Here is a 19,146-nt window from a genome sequence, read left to right on the forward strand (position 1 = left end):
GCAAAAGACTGGATGTGTCTCTTTTAATGGCTATCTCTAGAGAGATGCATTTACAGAACATAACAATAAATAAGAACACTGACTATTCAGGAAAAACAAATGACAGAACAACTAAAGGAACAAACAGAAGCAAGACAGGATATTTTGCAAAATCAAGTTATTGGAGTATTTATACATACATAATATTACACATTTGTATCAGTCTTACAAAGCATAGAAAAAAGCTTTACTGGCAAATGAAGTTGCGCAGCCGCTGGCCATGATATTTGAAAAATCATGGCAGTCAGGTGAAGTTCCCGATGACGGGAAAAATGGAAATACAACCCCCTTTTTCAAGAAGGGGAAAATGGATGACCCAGGGAACTACAGACCAGTCAGTCTCACCTCTGTGCCTGGCAAAATCTTGGAGCAGATTCTCCTGGAAGGCATGCTAAGGCACATGAAAATCAACAAGGTGCTTGGTGACAGCCAGCATGGCTTCACTAAGGGGAAATCCTGCCTGACCAATTTGCTGGCCTTCTATGATGGGGCTATGGAACTGATGGACAGGGGTAGAGCAGCTGATGTCATCTACCTGGACTTGTGTAAAGCGTTTGACACTGTCCCACATGGCATCCTTGTCTCTGAATTGGAGAGACATCAATTTGATGGCTGGACCACTCGGTGGATAAAGAACTGGCTGGACGGCCACACACAAAGAGTTGTGGTCAATGGCTCAATGTCCGGCTGGAGACCAGTAACGAGTGGTGTCCCTCAGGGATCGGTGTTGGGACCGGTCTTGTTCAACATCTTTGTCGCTGACATGGACAGTGGGATTGAGTGTGCCCTCAGCAAGTTTGCCGATGACACCAAGCTGTGTGGTTCAGTTGATACGCTGGAGGGAAGGAATGCCATCCAGAGGGACCTTGACACGCTTGTGAGGTGGGCTGATGCCAACCCCATGAAGTTTAACCATGCCAAGTGCAAGGTCCTACACCTGGGTCGGAGCAATCCCAGGCACAGCTACAGGCTGGGCAGAGAAGAGATTCAGAGCAGCCCTGTGGAGAAGGACTTGGGGGTGTTGGCTGATGAGAAAATGAACATGGGCCGGCTTCAGTGTGCGCTTGCAGCCCAGAAAGCCAACCGTATCCTGGGCTGCATCAAAAGGAGCGTGACCAGCAAGGTAGAAGGAGGTGATCCTGCCCCTTTACTCTGCTCTCATGAGACCTCACCTGGAGTACTGTGTGCAGTTCTGTTGTCCTCAACATAAAAAGGACATGGAACTGCTGGAACAAGTCCAGAGAAGGGCCACGAGGATGATCAGGGGGCTGGAGCACCTCCTATATGAAGACAGGCTGAGAAAGTTGGGGCTGTTCAGCCTGGAGAAGAGAAGGCTGCGTGGAGACCTCCTAGCAGCCTTCCAGTATCTGAAGGGGGGCTATAGGGATGTTGGGGAGGGACTCTTCATTAGGGTCTGTAGTGACAGGACAAGGGGTAACGGGTTAAAACTTAAACAGGGGAAGTTTAGGTTGGATATAAGGAGGAAATTCTTTCCTGTTAGGGTGGTGAGGCACTTGAGTGGGTTGCCCATGGAGGCTGTGAATGCTCCATCCCTGGCAGTGTTCAAGACCAGGTTGGACGAGGCCTTGGGTGATATGATTTAGTGTAAGGTGTCCCCTGCCCACGGCAGGGTGGTTGGAACTAGATGATCTTAAGGTCCTTTTGAACCCTGACTATTCTATGATTCTATGAAAACTAAAAACTTCTGTGCTAGACATTTTTTACTTCTGTCTCAACAATGCATATAAACAGTAAATTTGTACATGGATTTATCTTGGTTAGCAACTACTTCTGAAAGTTGAATAACTGTAATTACTGGAGTTATCAGCTGTGAGTTGTTACACACAGTATTTCTGAGCAAAATTTTAGACGCTATTTTAATCCTTTGCTGGATGAAATCAAGGGCAAGACGATTGTCTTTAAGCACAGAAAAAAGCCTGTCTGATAAGACTTTCTAGCATGCTTTCTAGAATTAAAGCAAACTCCATACTCAACTAAAGAATTATTCCTTAAGTATCTGAGGTTAAGCTATATGATGATGTTGCCACTGGAACATATTGCTTTAGTAGTAACTGAGGAACATGAAAAATTTAAGTTAACAACAAAACTCATCTTCTCACCATGCTTCTACGAAATGGATATCAAAAGCCACTGTATAAGAAAAAAATATGTTTTGAGATGGATGACAAAGTACTTTGGAAATACTAAAGACGACACTTCATAGTTAGAATGCATGCTTATTTGCTAGGAAAAAACTGGCAAAGTGACAAAAGCAAAATTCCAAACTACTTCATTTACATGAATTTTAAAATAATTACCTCTGCACAAACAATTTGCTCAACACAGTACTGCACATGTAACTCATGTTTTGAAGTCATGAGTTCTACTACATGAACAGATGTTATATACCATGAAAGCAGACATTAAAGATGCAAACAGCAAGTGAGTAAACCCTGCAAATTCTACTATTTGGGCTAAAATGTGACATGAAGCTAGCATCACTGCTGCTTTAAAACACTAATGAAACCCCTAAACACTTACAGAAGGTCCTCTCAATGCTCAGTTAATTCTTCTTGGAAAGTAATTTAGAAGACCAATCTTACACTGCTTGAGTAGATACAGGTCAAATTAAGTGCTTGAAATTAGTATAAAGGAGGCTCTACCTTCATCAGCTGACACAGAGAAAATTAAGATGATTCATTATCTGTACATTAAGAGTCAGTATGTTGAGTAATAAAGTTGACTATTCCCTACAAGTGTCCTCGCACCCAAAGAGGAACTATTTTTTTATGCTGTTATAATTGTGGTTAAGTTAAACTTCCTGAAATATGCTGCATTTCTTTGTGATCAGGGAGTTAAGTTTTGCCAAAGCTTGTGTATAACCTCTTTGTCACTTTGCTCAACTGCATGAATAACCAGCAACAATTAAATCCTCTTCCTCCTCTCAAAAGGATCTCTACGGTGCCAATGGCAGAAGATAATTTATACTTATTTCTGCCAAGAATAAGCCACCTTAGTTGTTCTGAACTTCTAACTGCTATTGACAATCAACTGAATCACCCCAAAAGAGTCACATACAGATTATAGGATTAATGCTGCACACAGAAAGCTCTATGAAATATTTTTGAGGCACTTGTCAAAAAACATCTGGTTTGATCTACTTTCAATCCAAATTCTAGAAGGATGTTACAGATTAAAATTTAAGTCAGATAAGTAACCTGATAGGAACAGGTGCTAGATGGATGCGTTGCAATTTCCAAGCCGCATCAAGGTTGTAAGAAAACATCACATTTTACTTCAAAATGATGTTTTCACTTACTAGGTTTCCCAGTTGACTGGGAAACCTGACTACCTGACTAAAATAACTCCCTCACCAATATCTTGCTAACAAAGACTTCTCCACAGAAAGAAGTCTTTATAAGACCCTTGAGTAAAACCTTTAAATCGTTGCTTAATTTCCTGCAATATGTGTTTTAAAATTCTGCATAAAAGAAGAGGTATTATCACACACTGCAATACGGACTTCCTTGAAATGTGAGCAATGGAAGAGATGATCTGACAAAAAGATATATTCAAGCCATCTTGTACTGTACATATACCATACTGGGAACCTGCATTTCCATAATCAGAAGTAGTTAGGTTCCTCCCAAGATTAACTCAGAGCACAAAAATAATAAAGTGCCTTGAATGAGCTCTACTTCAATAATTACTTAAAGTAAAGCCTTTTGTTAAGGCATTGTTCTAAGAAGCATTCAACTTAACAAGTACCATGAATAACCAGGTGGCTACAATCACCTAGACCTTATAGCATGTAAAAGGTTATGGATTCCAATACACACAAGGGAGACTTATCTACTAAATAGCAAGTACGTTTGTGACCTTACTGGAAAAGCCTCAAACAATAATTAATGTGAACCTTTAAAGGATTAAAATATCGTGAAACATTAAAAAAGATGTGGCAAACTAAATTAATAAAGAAACCTCCAAAAGCCAGGAATGCAGTATTATCACTGCTCCTTAAAAACGCTCTTTATCATTAAGTAGATAGTGTTGAGTAAACTGAAGGCTTACTTTGCCCATCTTTTCCTGCCTTGATCCTTCTTGTAAGCAGCCTGTACTAGCAACATTGATCTGACTAGTTTAACTTCTTACAAGAAATAAAACAACCCAGTTATGCAACACTGATAAGCAAACAACATTTTTCTAGCATTTATAGAAATTTTGATGAGGATATAATAACTTTTGGGGCGCAGAAACTCGTATTTCTGTTGTGAGACGACATTTAAAATAATGAAAACAAGCACATGTATTTTAACAAATCCAAACAGACAATAGCTTTTCTTTTTTTTTCCTTCCTTTTAAAAACAAACAAAACAAACCGCCATAAACCCAGAAAAACACACCCAACACATTCCTAATCTCATTCATTCAGGAGAGAATCAGTATTTTTCCCCCAGACAAAAAAAGAAGTCACCTTTGATTTCAAGTATATAAACTGGACCATATATATAAATTTATCATCAAAGAATAGGGATGGGCGGGTATGTTTGTGTGTGTGCCTACATACATACATGCACATAAGATGTATTTGTACTTCGTAAGTGTCCTGGGTTCAGCAGTAGCAGTCATTTTTCTCCTTAGTAGCTGGTGCAGTGCTGTGGCTTTGACTTTAGGCCTGGGAACAGCACTGATCACACCAATGTTTTCAGTTACTGCTTAGTAATGTTTACCCTGACCAAGGACTTTCTGAGTCTCATGCTCTGCCAGGGAGGAGGGGAAGCCAGGAGGAAGCAGAGACAGAACACCTGACCCAAACTAACCAAAGAGGTATTCCATACCACAGCACATCATGCCCACTATATATTATGAGGGCAGTTACCCGGGAGGGCTAGATCACTGCTCGGTCGGGCTGGGTATCAGTCGGCGGGTGGTGAGCGGATGTATTCTCTTCCCTTATCATTATTATTATTGGTGGTAGCAGTAGTGGTTTGTGTTATACCCCAGTTACTGGACTGTTCTTATCTCAACCTGTGGGAGTTACATTCTTTCGATTCTCCTCCCCATCCCTCCGGGAGCGGCGTGAAGAAGGGGGAGCAAGTGAGCTGTGTGGCTGACTGGGCTTAAACCCCAACAATAAGCCAATTCCATTCACAGGCAGGGAAGTCCACGGATAACAGAAAAAAACAAACCTGGATTTTTTCACAAATTGGGCTACTGTTCTAAAAATGAATAAAAGCATGTTTGAGGAAACAGTTAACTTTTACTGTTCAGTTCTCTTACTGATCCTGGGCGTCTGAATTTTTAGAGTCTATTTACATTAAATTCAAGAACATCTTTAAACACAGGTTATGATTTTACTTAAACCTTCCCTCCCTCATGTAAAAAAGATTTGAAAATTTGCCTCATTCCAACACATTCAACTTTTAACAGACAACATTTTTTTTGCATTTCATTCTTACCTCAAGTTTTGTGGCGCTTCACCAAATAAACTACAAATTTCTCTAATTTGTTTCAGTGCAGGAATGACCCATTTGTCATTTGTGCGAAGCTCTTCTATAAAACGATCTATCCACTGGATCTTTTGTGTATCTCGATCCTTAAAGAACAACCATTTGTAATCAGAATCAAGTATATTGCAGAAACTATCATTATTCCCTTACTTTAGTTCCAAGACAGGACAGAAAGTACAAAGCCACACAAATACTAGACCAACTGAGTTCTGAAACATACAAGCATAAGAAACATATCTGAGCAGCACTACATGTTGGCAGAAGCCATCAGTGTGTTTCAAACTCTCTGCCTTCAAGCACTCAAGCCTTCAGTACTTATTTAAGAAAATCTGTAATTAGACAGAATCATCAGTGTTTAAATAATCCACTCTTTTCCCTCTTTCATTTAATTCTACTCACTGGCACTCAGAGTAAACTGCTATCAAATATATATTTAAGGAAAAAAAAAAAAAGAGAGAAACTGTTTCTTAACAACTAAGAAACAAAACCTGACAGTGGCTACCAAGACAGATAATGGACTATTCTGAACAACAATGAATTATTATTCTGGCAGACTTCTACAGAAATTTGGGTGGGGAAGGAGAGCATGTAATAGTTTTCACTGTCCTTTGCTAGGTCCTTTCTAATATTACACAAATAAAAACCCTACCCAAACGAATCAGACTGAGTTCAGAAAACACTCAGACAGAAGGGAGATGCTGCTTTTCCTTCCTATTTACTTTGGTAGGGTTCTTTTCCAGTTCCTTCAATATGGTCATTACAGTATGTCACCAATTGCAAGAAGACAGGAAAACTGATGTCTTTCACTCCAGTAAAAGTGCAAACTGTGTTATTTAAAATATATCCCATAACATTTTAAAAGTACCAGAATGTTGATAAAGTAATACAAATCTATAAGGAACACTTCTGTTAAATTACCAAATCCGCTGAAATTTTTATGGGGGGTGTAACTGACCGTGACTGATTTCACAACAGAACATACCAGATTACTTACCTGTGAACAGCTGTAATCTAAGATTTTAATATGGGCGCTAAGAGCCTGGTCCATGATATCAACTGGTACATCATCACTATGAGCCAAATTCCACAAAAGGTTCAGCACTTTGTGTGCCATCACACCATCCTTGTCATCCTCTGCAAGACGACGAATTAACTCAAGAAGCTTCTCACGCTGTTTCTTGCTTGCATTTGTCCAACTTGCCTGAGAAAATATTTTATTTGATATGAAAGTCAGTCTTATTTTTTTTAAATTCCACACATAACCTGCACCATTAACAAATGAAGCAACAATAAAGTGATACAACTATGTAAAGAATGTTTACCTTAATTTGATTAAAAATAAGTAGTACATTAGATCAATACTTAATGGAGACACAACTGAGTGGGTCTTTTAGTGTTTACAACTAAAGTATTTTCAACTTGGGCCTTAAAAAAAAAAACAAAACAAAGATCTTTAAATAAAGACCACAGATGTGCTCATAAAAGTTAACAATGCTCCTGACACGTTCGTCAACAGTCAAAGTAAGAGTGGCCTCAGCTGTTTCTTGGAAAAGCTATGTCAAAACACCTGTGCTTACACTTAGACAACTTCTTAAATAACTTACAATCATTAAATGAGTAAAACTTTAGTATCACTTGTGCCTCTGAAACTGACTGAAACAAATGTCCTCTGCAATAAAGTTAACCTTTTTCTAAGTTCTGAATTAACATTACTTCATGACCATAAGGTCAGACACAACTCATGACAGTTTACACATAGAATTTCTGACCTTTTAGTTCAGTATCTGGATTACAGAACATTAGATTTCACCAAACTAGAGGACTCCCATTAATCAAAGCATGAATTGCATGTAAGCCAAAACATGACTATAATGTATTCATCCAAAACCAGAAAACACAAGTCTACAAAGGCAGTTTGCAATTTCTAGTACAGCAGCTTATCTGCTAAAGGCGAAACAATAAAACAAGTTTGATCACACCACTACTGGCAGCTATAACTGTCTGCATCCATTTCGTATCCATGTTAACTGGAGAAATATTATTACACAATAAAGAGGAAGTCTGGGAATAGGGTAACAGAAGTCCTTGATCTCCTCTATTTAAAGATCAAAAGTAGCAACTTGAAACCTACTCTAATGCAGAAGGAAAACATTATTCATTATATCACCAGCACTTAATAATTTGACACAAATGCAAAAAAAGTATAGAATAAATTACTTACTTTATTTGAAAAATTAAATATCCCTAGGATTGCTAAGTGTCACTTTAACATGAGGGGCCTTCACAGACATGCGTTACTACTCAAAAGTTGTTAAACCAGAAAACAAAGCTAGTGATTAAGCTAGCAATACTAACTAGTCTTTGCTTTAGACAAGAAGTAAGAAAATCTCTCAATGTATACTCATTAAATAGCACAATCTAGCATTCCTAATATTAAATAATACAGACAGTTGCTACACATTAAGAACACAAGGAAACTACCCGTATCAAAAAAAAAGTGGAAAGTAGATGCTGGTAGAGTCACAAACTGTATCCAACTTCACAATCCATTTCCTGAATACAGTCAAAACATGCACAGTTACCTTAAAACAATCAAACAGGTGATCAAGCTGTTCAGGAGAGAAATCCCAAGCTAATTTTGCAAGGAGATCATGTACATTTTTTACAATGGCTTCATGTTTTCCTGCCTGTCAAGAAGACAAAAAGAATCCACCAACATTTGCAGCAATCCATATTGAGTTAAGCAGCAAGACATCCTACATCATTTTTAAAAGAAGACTGTTTGAGGTGGCCAGCAAGAAAAGCTGATGCTGTGGGAACAGCATGGCAAACTGAGCATTTCACTGGGAAGTCACAGTATTTAGCTTCCTCTTGTATGCTTTAATTTTCTGTTCTTTAAACAAAATCAAGCTTTCATAACAGACAATAAAGTCTAAAAGTTTATTTTAAATTGCAGATAAGTATTTTAATCTAATGCTGTTGTGGTTTTGCTTGTTTTGTCTTTTTTTTATGAAAAACCTCAAAATCTACCTCCTCAATGAATTTCATTGGGGTGCCTTAAGCTGCAAAACAACTTTTAGTACTTCCACATAGTTTATCAGGTTGAAGTACTTCCTTCATGCAAGTCGATTCATGGGAAACTAAAGCTTTCTATTACAAACAACTTATTGGCAGACATTTTAAAGTCCAACAGTTTATAAACTTATGAATTCTAACAATCAAACAACTAATGGCAAGCTCCTGAGTCATATATACTAGCCACAGTTTTAAGAGAGTCTGGTGTATATCACAATTTTGACATTTAAAGAAGAAGAGAGTAAGAAGATACCAGCAAGCTCAGTTTTAACTATGAGTGAGAAGAAAACTTCCTTCCTACATGCCCAGGCGGGAAAATGCATCCCATACTTTAAATCTGCACTTGAAACCAACAATTTTGGACTATGTGAATCAATAGCTGATCTGCTGCAAAAAAAGTTCCCTGTAAGTGTAGAATAAAAAATGCAAAACAAACACACAGAAAATAAACTCTGATGTAACCTCATACAGTATTAAAAATACACGCATGAGCAGTTTTGAAATGTATTTCCTTCTAAAAGCTTCCATCAGTAGTTCACTTAAAAACAAAACAAAGAGACTAATAGCTGTTACATGCTGTGCTGCAAATTCTTTATACTGTGCCATAAATCCTTCAAGAAGAATTTAAGCAGTTACATTCATTTTCATATTATGTGTCAGATTATGAGAGGGGGAATTACTAAACCACTTGCATCACTTGATTTTGCAAAACATAACATAATTTTTTCCTCTGACCAGACCATTTCCTGGCTAGACAAGAAAAGCAGAGCATACAGGGCAAGAAAGAGCATCTACAAAACAACAAATGAAAGAAGCATGCAGAGCTGCTGGTGGGGTGGGGTAAGAAGAGTAATAAAAAGTCATATAACAGCACAAGATAGAGGGAGGTAAGGAAACCTGGTGTGTGAACTGTCATCTTGCTGTGCAGAAACACAGAAGGGCTGTGAAATTCTAGTTAAATACTCCAGAATGTAAGTAATAAGACTGCAACACTAATCTCTGCAATTTTATTTCTTGTCCAGCTGGATCTTTCCCTGCAACTTCAACAGGCTGCAACTTAATGCTTGTCCAGAGATTTCCAACATTATTCCCTCAATCAAATATACTTCTACATTGTGAACACTGGCTAAGACATGAAAACACATCAAATAAAACTTAAAATATATGCTGCCTTCTAAAGGGAAAAGCAGTATGATTATATTATTTTCCATAAACTACTTATTTTTATTGTAGCTGTATACTGAGATTCTCACTGAGATTCTACACTGTCAACTGTAAATTTGCTCATGCTCACTCTCTAAACCCAGGCAGCAACATAACAGCTCTAGCTTAAAAGCAAAACCACACCATTGCTGCACGGAGCCAGAGCTAAAATAGCCTGCCTGTTATATAAAGCCACACAGTAAATCAACTCTTCACTACTGAACTTCATGCTCCAGCTGCTCTTAGAACCAGTCATTTAATAAGAACTTCTAAAAACTACTAAACACAGGGAGTAGCAAAGTTGGTAAAAATCACTCTGTATTAGCAGATTTTGGTATTCTTATTTTTTAGTCTACCTTAATTTCAACAGTTTGGCTTAAGTGGACTTGCCCAGGTGTCCCTATTTTCAGGCATGCTGTTTTCAGGCTGGCCAAAGCCACAGCGAAACCATCTTCAGACTTAATGAATTCAACTTTCACACAAAAAATGAAAAAAATACAGGGTAAAACTACAGCAGGTGCAGTGTGGCAACTACCTAACTGAAAGCATAAGAAGGGAGCAGAGTAAGCTGGGTATCTGAGCACATGGCAGACTTATTCCTCAATTTTTGTTTGCAGCTGTTGGGTAGACCATCCCTATCTTTAAAGGATGTACCACTTTGAACACTTTTCTTGGAAGGGTAAAAGGTTTGGCCTAAAGTAGTTTATCCACATGTTCCAGTTCCAGGCACTAGGAGTAACATAATTGCTTGGATGACTTTTTTTTCCGGATTTCAAGATTCCCCCCCCCCCCCCCGCCTTCCTTATAAAAGGTGAGGCTCTAATATTAATATAGTAATACAAGCCTACCAACAGCAAACTAACTTCTCAAAGTCTTTTTTATCTGCACAGACTTCTTACAGTTTGGAAAGATTTACAGACCACAAGCTGAAAAATAACAGCATGACCACAGAACTTAGTTCAAGTAGTCTGTGCACCGCTGTTACATGTAACTTTCTAAACAGGACGTAGAGGTAATGAGAAAATAAAGGCTTTCTTGAATTTCAGCCTGTACAGTTACTGTTGTGCCAGAATTGAAGTCTAGAGATTATAATGTTAGTTGAAATATTGGAGATCTCAAGTCAACCTTCCACTGCATCACCTGTCATCTCAAAGTGTTTTAAATGCAACCTGAAAACAGCATGCCTGAAAATAAGAACCCCTGGGTAAGTCCCCTTAAGCCAAACCGTTATTTCAGAAGAGTGTGAACACACATAAGATAGGGATATAATACTACCCAAATCCTATATTAGCCCTTGTAGTGTAACCCCAGCTGGCAATTAAGCAGCACAGAGCTACTCACTCTCTAACTCGAAAGTGGGATGACAGAGTAAATCAGAATGGTACAAATGAGAAAATTCATGGGTTGAGATAGAGTTTACAGGTAAATCTTCTGCCTTACCTACACAGAACTATATAAGCTACTACAAAGAAATTTAACTCTATCTCTGCCAAAACCAGTACATAGTTTATTTTGGAAACCACATTTAGTCTTCCCACACTCAAAAGACTGGCCTGAGGGCTTACTTTTACAGTTAAGTTAGATTTTCACTACCCATTACTGATGAACAAAGATATATGTTCTCATGATTGTTTCTACCCTAAAACGACCCTTTATTTTATGTCTACTCATTAATTAAAGATGATTTTGTTTCTTCAGCTGCCCATTATGTGTGCTAAACTCATGCAGCCGACAGCTAGGAAGTCCAGCTTCGCCAGTCATTTAAATAAACAAGCCAGTATTGCAAAATGCATAATTAAAAAAAAAAATAAAAATCACTACAACACTAAGGAAAGAATTTGCTGTTAAACAACTTCTAGAACAGTCATTATTATTAGCCTTATTAACAGAGCTCTGCCCAGGAAAAATATACAACTGTGGTGAACTCTGAGATTAGCAATACATATTCTAATGCATTCTGACACATTAACTCATCATGTATCATGTTCTTTCATAATCCAGACTTTGTTCAACATTGAGGGTTCCTTAGTACTTAAAATGGATAATCTTCACACCATGTTCTGAACTGCTCCTTTAGACTTTACACACACATGTAGTTGACCCCGTTTCCACTAGACATCCAAAAAGACAATTTGGAGATGCAGGACCCCCAGGAAGAACACTATTTGATTTCAAATTTTCTTTAGTTTTATCTAACACCAAGCAAAAGGACAAGTCATCTTCTCTATATATGACATACAACAAGATCCCTCCTGCACAGCAGCAGAGAAGCAGTTGAATCCTTTACCTGTGCAGCCCAAATGTTGTCAAGATCCTGCAAAGTGAGGGCTTTCTCTTTGATGACAAAACGGAGGATTTTCTCTAACTTCTCTACATATTGAGGTTGATGAAGACTATCTCTCAACACAATTGATAAAATATTATTCTGCTGGATCCATTCCTGAATATAAAAAGAAAGTAGTGCCATCTCAAATTACTGAAGTGCTATCACTGCTATTTAAGCTAAAAAGCAAAACGTCAACCTGTTACAGATTTTATATGCAATATTCTAATTGAGAAAAGTGAGGAAGATGTAGCATAAGAGGAAACTATTTACTTCATTTATATTTCACCTTAGAAAAAAACCCGGCACTTTAAATAATCCAATATGCTAGTCATTGTGATACCTTTCAGGCATATTAAAATCATGAACTGAAAGCATAAAAATGTTCAAGCAACTTCAAACCTAAAAAGCCAGTGGAAAAAATATTTCCTATTCAAGGAATAAAAAAAATTTCTCTTCCAGTTCACAGTCATTAAGTATCAAAACGAAATTGTTGAAGTCACTTCTAGCTTTACTGGCATGCCTACAGCACATCACATAAAAAGGGCATAAGCAAGGACTGAAATACAAAAGGGTTAGATTATCCAAGTACTGCCACTTACAGGTTTTTTTAAAAATGCTTCCAACTAATTAGAGGCACATATTCAAGCCATAATTAACTAGATGCAATTTTTTCAGTGGTGTCATTGACACAGTCAAGTAGTGTACTGTATTTTCTTCTTTTGACCGAAGCAAAGCAGTGTGTGCTTTGAGCAGTGAAAAACAAATGTGCATAGTATCATACCTTCCAACAGAGTCCTTGATTACAGACTTAAAATATTACAGCTAGTCTCATGAAATACTTAAATCTAGAAGTTTTCATTTAAAAACAGAGTTCTTGTCTGAGATGCCAAACTACAGGGAATATGTAAAAAAAGAGACCTATTTCCTCCTAGTGCTTTAAAAAGTCAAACTGCAGTTACTCTATTTTGTCAGCGATCCTTTTGCAGATTATAAACCTTACATCAGGTAGCCAGTCACACAGATAAATGCTCCTTTTAATAGTTCCCTACATACACACTCAAGCATGTAACAGTATCACAGAATGGTGAGGGTTGGAAAGTACCTTAAGATCATCTAGTTCCAACACCCCTGCCATGGGGTACTGATCACCTCACACTAGATCAGGTTGGTCAAGGCCCTGTCCAACCTGGCCCTGAACACTGCCAGGGGTGGGGCATTTACCACTCCTCTAGGCAACTAGTACCACCCTTACGGGAAAGAACTTCTTCCTTATACACAACCTGAACCTCCCCTGTTTAAGTTTTAACCCATTACCCCTTGTCCTATCACTGCAGTCCCTGATGAACAGTCCCTCTCCGTCATCCTTATAGGCCCTCTTCAGATACTGGAAGGCTGCTGTGAGGTCTCCACGCAGCCTTCTCTTCTCCAGGCTGAATAGCACCAGCTTTCTTAGCCTGTCTTCATGTGGGAGGTGCTGAGAGCGTGTGTGCATATGGGAGATGCTCCAGCCCCCTTATCCTCTGGACTTACGATAACAGCTCTATGTCCTCCTTATGTTGAGGAAACAAGAACTGTATGAACTACTAGAATTGGGGGAATCACAAGAGCAGAGTAGAGGGGTAAAAATCACTATTCCAAGTATGTAAATATTAAATAAAATAAAAATGTGATAACTAGAATTTTCTGTACCAAAGAATCCAGCTTTTTAAATGTGAAAAGCAGAGTAGTCACTTAAGAACTCTGAGAAAAATTTACCTGAAGCACAAAATCTAGACTACATCCTTATTTAAATGAACATTACAGTATTTAGGTACAGTGGCATGAAAGTTTCAAATGAATCACACCTGTTTTACACCAGTGTTTTGGGGTTTTTTGGGGGGTAGGGTGGGGAGGAATACTGTTCAAAAACCTAACTATTCAAGGATTCCTTTTTGAGAAATCATTTCAGCAGAACTGAAAATAATTTTAAACAGCAGCTTGGAAACAAATACAGCCTTTTTTTCCCCCCACAGAAAGACTACTATCAAAATTACCTATTACCATGACATGATACCTACTGTTCATAACACTAGATATGAAAACAGCAGTGCATGCAAGATGCATAATATATAACAACTCCTACAATTAAAGTAATAAGGAGAAGGAAAATCTAGTCAGTGCATTTCAGTGAAGACGAGAACTTACTGCCATTCTTTCAGCTGTAAGCCATTCTTCCTCTTCAGGATTACCATGCCGATGAGTATAATATGACACACTGGATATTACTTTGTTAACTTCATTTAGTGCATTCATTTTACCATTGAAAGAAGAAATTTGTAACAACCTGTAAGAGAAATTAAATGTAAGAAGTATGAAAAACTTGTCAGCAGCAGCCTATCCCATGAGGCATATCTTACCTAAGTATCATTTTTAACCTAAATATTTCTAAGTTTTTTACAGTTTCTTCTTGTCCAGGTACTCTTGAAGCTAAGTTCTTTAGAGATTTGATTATCATTGAGAGAGCATCATTTTTGGCTTCATTCTTTGCTTCTTTTTTCAGTTCATCATCTGTTAAATTTTCTAAAAATTGTGGAACCATTTCTATAATTGGAAGGAAGTATTTCTTCACTGTATGTAATGTTAGAAATTCATAACATTGTCCAAATGGCCTAAAAAGAAAGAAGAAAAGGGATCAAAGTGCTGTAACTGGCAGTTGTGTAATATTATGATAGTAAGCAGCAACTAATTCAAGGATCTCAAGTCCATTTACAAGTACATGAAATGCTGAAGGTAAACAGGTGCTAAAACTAATTAAGAGATGGAGTGAGGGGAATTGCCTCAAGAAAAGACTAAGCTTTGCACTCACATATTTTATACTTAGTCCAACTATTCCAAATATATAAATTAATAAGAAAAAAAAACAAACTTACTTGATGAGAGCTGCAATTATCTGAACATTCAATGCTGATCCACTCATGAAGCGATCATGTAAGATCTGAAATCCATTTAATGTGCCAAACTTGTTGATAAGATCTACTAGCCAACCCTACAATACAATAAACAGTTATTTTCTGGCATCTACAATATCCGTTCAGGAACACTTTCAAGTACCTGTTAGTAACAAAGTTTGTCTTAAAAGAAGTCCTTACACAACTGTTAGGAGGCAACAGATCTGACAGTGGGCTTGCCTTTATAGTTTAAATATTCAGTTTTAAGGAAATGCTCAGAAATGAGCAATAAGATCTTTCCTGTTATGTCAAAAAACAGATGCTGTATATTAGTTATTCAGAGAAATTTATCACATATATAGAAATAAGAATGATTATACTTCAGGCTCAGCTTTGACTGCTAAGTTACTACAGAAAGCATGATGATTCTGGGCTCTTTTATTCCTCGTCCTGATGTGATAATGCTTCATATAAAAGCAGTCAGAATGCAAAACAACATTCTTCTAAGCACAGTAAGTAGTGCAAGGAAGTCCAAGGACACTGGAGTTCTTTATCCGTGGTTCTTATGTATCAATAGCTAGCAGTTCTACTAAAAAAGGAGGAGGGGATTAAAAAGAAAGATAGCAACAATAATATAATTCAGCTACATCCTGAAGTTGTACCAATGCCATTTGGGCACAATTCCGAAAAATTCAGACCCAAGAACCAGAACAGATTACTAGTCTGCACTGCTGGTTCAAAAAACCCAAACCAAATAAACCCCACAAAATCAAAACCAAAATAACCCAAACCCCCAAAACCACACTAACTGTAACATTCCATGTCCAATTAAAAACATTTCTCCCATTACTGGGAGCTCCAAGAAAGGGGAGAGAAAATTCCTACTTTATCACATAATCTCCCTCTCAAAATATGCCACCTACAAAATCATGTTGAGTAAGAAGGTAAATCCATCAACTAGCAAATACAAGCAAGCCAATTAGCACAGTAGGAACAGCATTCCAATAGAGCTGTGCCAGCTTACCACAGAAACACGTGACAGTTTGACTGTGGACCAAAGACTGAACGAGTGAGAAGGAGAAATGTGCATTGTTTTCATTATTGGTCAAGAGTCAAAAGCAGCAGAACATCTTAGTGATATAATGAAGGGGTTTTTCCCCTCCTCTAAAACCACCTCTCTACAGCTACTATGTAATTAGCTAACACTGCATAAAATACAGGCCTGAAAATGGTCTCACACCTTTGGTGATCGTGGGTCAGGAGGACGGGCATAAAGTTCATCTTCAGCAAGCTGGACTCCTGCAGGAACTGTTTCTGAGGGACGAGTACCGTTGTATAGATGGAATTTGCAGTGAGGATTTAAGGCCATTGCAAGAAGTTCAAGAAGGGGAAACCAATCCTGGGACAGCTTGGCCACACATAGTTCCACTAGTCGATGAGTGTTGTTAATAATGCATCTCTATTAAGAAAAAACAACAACCAAGAATGTGGTGACTGTACAATGAGTATGAACTAGAAACTTTGAACCATTTGTACTCAGTGTGCAGAGCTGCATAAGAGTTTTTACAGCACTGTATTTTAATTTGTACTTCTCCCAATAATGGCTTTAAACAAGCTTTAAACAATCTGTTTTCAATTAAAAATTAAATTTAGGAAAGAGACACAAATATTTTTGGTGGAGACATTCATGACTTTCCAATGAACTATTAACTTCTCCTTCTTTCACCTATTTTTCTCCAGATACTGATTTTCTTATCAAGAACTTTACAGTTTCTCACTAGGCACTTGACTAGCTGTCCAACAGGCAGTTTTTATATTCAAGGAGCTGCTACAAACATTCAGAAGTTAGCAGACTGCTAAAAGCTTTTACTAACAAAACCAAGTTTTCATGCCCTAGCATGCACATAAAAATAAGCAGGTCGCTAGACATCTGACCAAAGACATCCTGCCTAACAAGAGCTGCACTACTGAACATACAAAGTTCTGGTCCTCCCCAGATCATCTCTGCCATTTTATTTCCTTCCAAAAGCACCAGAGACAGTAAGGTGAAACAAGAATAGAAGGATGACTCCCCTACCACCCACCCAGAGCCACGTGTAAGAGTTCTCCCAGTTCTCTGGTGAGTTTCAAAATTGAGATTCAGTCTCTGCAACCTCTTCATAGTCACAAAAGCAGTCTCCTTCCTCATTTAAATTACTATGCTTCTCAGAAACACAACTTTAAAAACTCACATGTATCTCAAACTTCCAGCCGCTAACTGCCTCATCTGTAAGGATTTTTGTGAAAGATATTGTCAACCCATCTCGAAAAAATCGCTGGCATGCTTCACTTTTGACATCAAGGCCTATTTTAAAATAGAAAAGAGAAAAACAAACTATTAGATATGCAATTTCATTAGTTGGTACATGAACTTTTAGATATTGAAAGCAGTGATCTGGTGTGCTGGTTTGGGCTGGGACAGAGTTAATTTTCCCCACAGGAACTGGTATGAGGCCATGTTTTAGATTTGTGCTAGAAACAGTGTTGATAACGCAGGGATGTTTTTGTTATTGCTGAGCAATGCTTACACAGAGCTGAGGCCTTTTCTGCTTCCCACACAACCCCACCAGTGAGCAGGCTGGGGGTGCACAAGGAGTTGGGAGGGGACATAGCTGGGACAGCTGACCCCAACTGACCAAAGGGGTATCCCAGACCATATGGGGTCATACTCAGCATAGAAAGCTGGGGGAAGAAAAAAAAGGGAGGGGTGTTTAGAGTGATGGCATTTGTCTTCCTAACTAACCATGATGTGTGATGGAGCCCTCCCTTCCCTGGAGATGGCTGAATACCTGCCAGCCTATGGGATGCAGTGAATGAATTCCTTGTTTTGCTTTGCTTGTGTGTGTAGCTTTTGCTTTACCCTTTTGTCTTTATCTCAACCCACAAGTTTTCTCACTTTTACCCTTCCAGTTCTCTTCCCCATACCACCACAGGAGTGGCTCTGTGGCACTTAGTTTCTAGCTGGGGGTCAAACAACAACATTTGGACTTCAAAGGTTTGGTGTTTACAGTTTCAGAATTACTTTAAAATAATAAACCTTGGATGAAGACAAACTTAACGTACTCCTGAATAGACTAAAACCTGATGGATTCATGTTCTAGGAAAGCTACCTCCTTGCACTCCTTGGATAATTTTAAAATTATTTTTAAAACATGACAGGATTGAGAGAAGTTGGAGAAATGGGTTATGCAGCAAGAAAAAAAAAAATGAACAGGAAAGGAGAAGGTGATGTGAAACATAAAGTATATGGGAGCTCCAATTAGGGGATTGAAGAAAGAACAGAGGAACACTTCATTTCTGTACCTGGGCTTAGAAAGTGGTCAACCTGCCAGATAATTCTGTGTGGTTTAACCCTGCCTCAAGAGCATAAACACCCTGGTCCATAAAACTTGTCAGTCTAGATACAAATGTTTATGAACAGACACTGATGCATCTGAGTATTCAACAGTAAATGGTTGTAACACTAAGGCCCCATGCAAAATCACCCACCTTCTCTTCTCCATGACTTTGGACTACACAGTTTCATAGCGCAACCCCACAGCTGAGCTGGCTCCATGCACTGGTCATAGAGCTGTGCCAGTGATCCCCCCCCTGCCCAAGACCTGGAGCCTTAATAAGGGCAATGCAGAAAACCTTATGGTGGGCCGGTAAGGGCTGGCTCAGACCTTGTAGAACTGACAGTGACCTGGGGCTAATATTCCCTGGTGAAACGCACGCTTGCCCATGGGCACAGTGGCTACACATGGCACTTACAGATTCTGGCAGGCTTTCAATAACTCTTACTGATCAAATCATCAGGAGTTTAATAGTTCTTCTACAACAAGACACTGCACTGACCCTACTGTAGTTAATTTTCACTGCATTGATTCTAGCCCAAATACCTGGCTAAGAAACCTTGGAACATAAGGACAAATACGCTGTCCTTGCTTTAGATACATGGCAAAACCCAACCATTTCAAGAAAACGCAGAAGATACCTTTTCAATAAGAAACTCAAGAGTGGTCCCACAGAAATGCAGACAGATCAT

General features: G+C 38.4%; 1 protein-coding gene across 2 annotated transcripts in view; it reads right to left on the reverse strand.

Annotated features, from left to right (window-relative positions):
- Nucleotides 1–19,146, reverse strand: part of USP9X (ubiquitin specific peptidase 9 X-linked) — a 99,011-nt gene that overhangs the window by 49,520 nt on the left and 30,345 nt on the right. For both annotated transcript variants that reach the window (XM_057411828.1, XM_057411827.1), the window contains exons 5-13: nucleotides 17,312–17,424; nucleotides 16,321–16,539; nucleotides 15,063–15,178; nucleotides 14,550–14,801; nucleotides 14,338–14,476; nucleotides 12,115–12,267; nucleotides 8,132–8,236; nucleotides 6,544–6,750; nucleotides 5,499–5,635 (exon numbers count right to left, since the gene is read on the reverse strand). In XM_057411828.1, the coding sequence (XP_057267811.1) occupies nucleotides 5,499–5,635; nucleotides 6,544–6,750; nucleotides 8,132–8,236; nucleotides 12,115–12,267; nucleotides 14,338–14,476; nucleotides 14,550–14,801; nucleotides 15,063–15,178; nucleotides 16,321–16,539; nucleotides 17,312–17,424 (1,441 nt within the window). The remainder of the gene's footprint in view (nucleotides 1–5,498; nucleotides 5,636–6,543; nucleotides 6,751–8,131; nucleotides 8,237–12,114; nucleotides 12,268–14,337; nucleotides 14,477–14,549; nucleotides 14,802–15,062; nucleotides 15,179–16,320; nucleotides 16,540–17,311; nucleotides 17,425–19,146) is intronic.

This window comes from Pezoporus wallicus, unplaced genomic scaffold (assembly GCF_028554395.1).
Source record: "Pezoporus wallicus isolate ANWC-B61680 ecotype Strahan unplaced genomic scaffold, APGP_CSIRO_Pwel_v1 contig_1438, whole genome shotgun sequence".
Classification (NCBI taxonomy): domain Eukaryota; kingdom Metazoa; phylum Chordata; class Aves; order Psittaciformes; family Psittacidae; genus Pezoporus; species Pezoporus wallicus.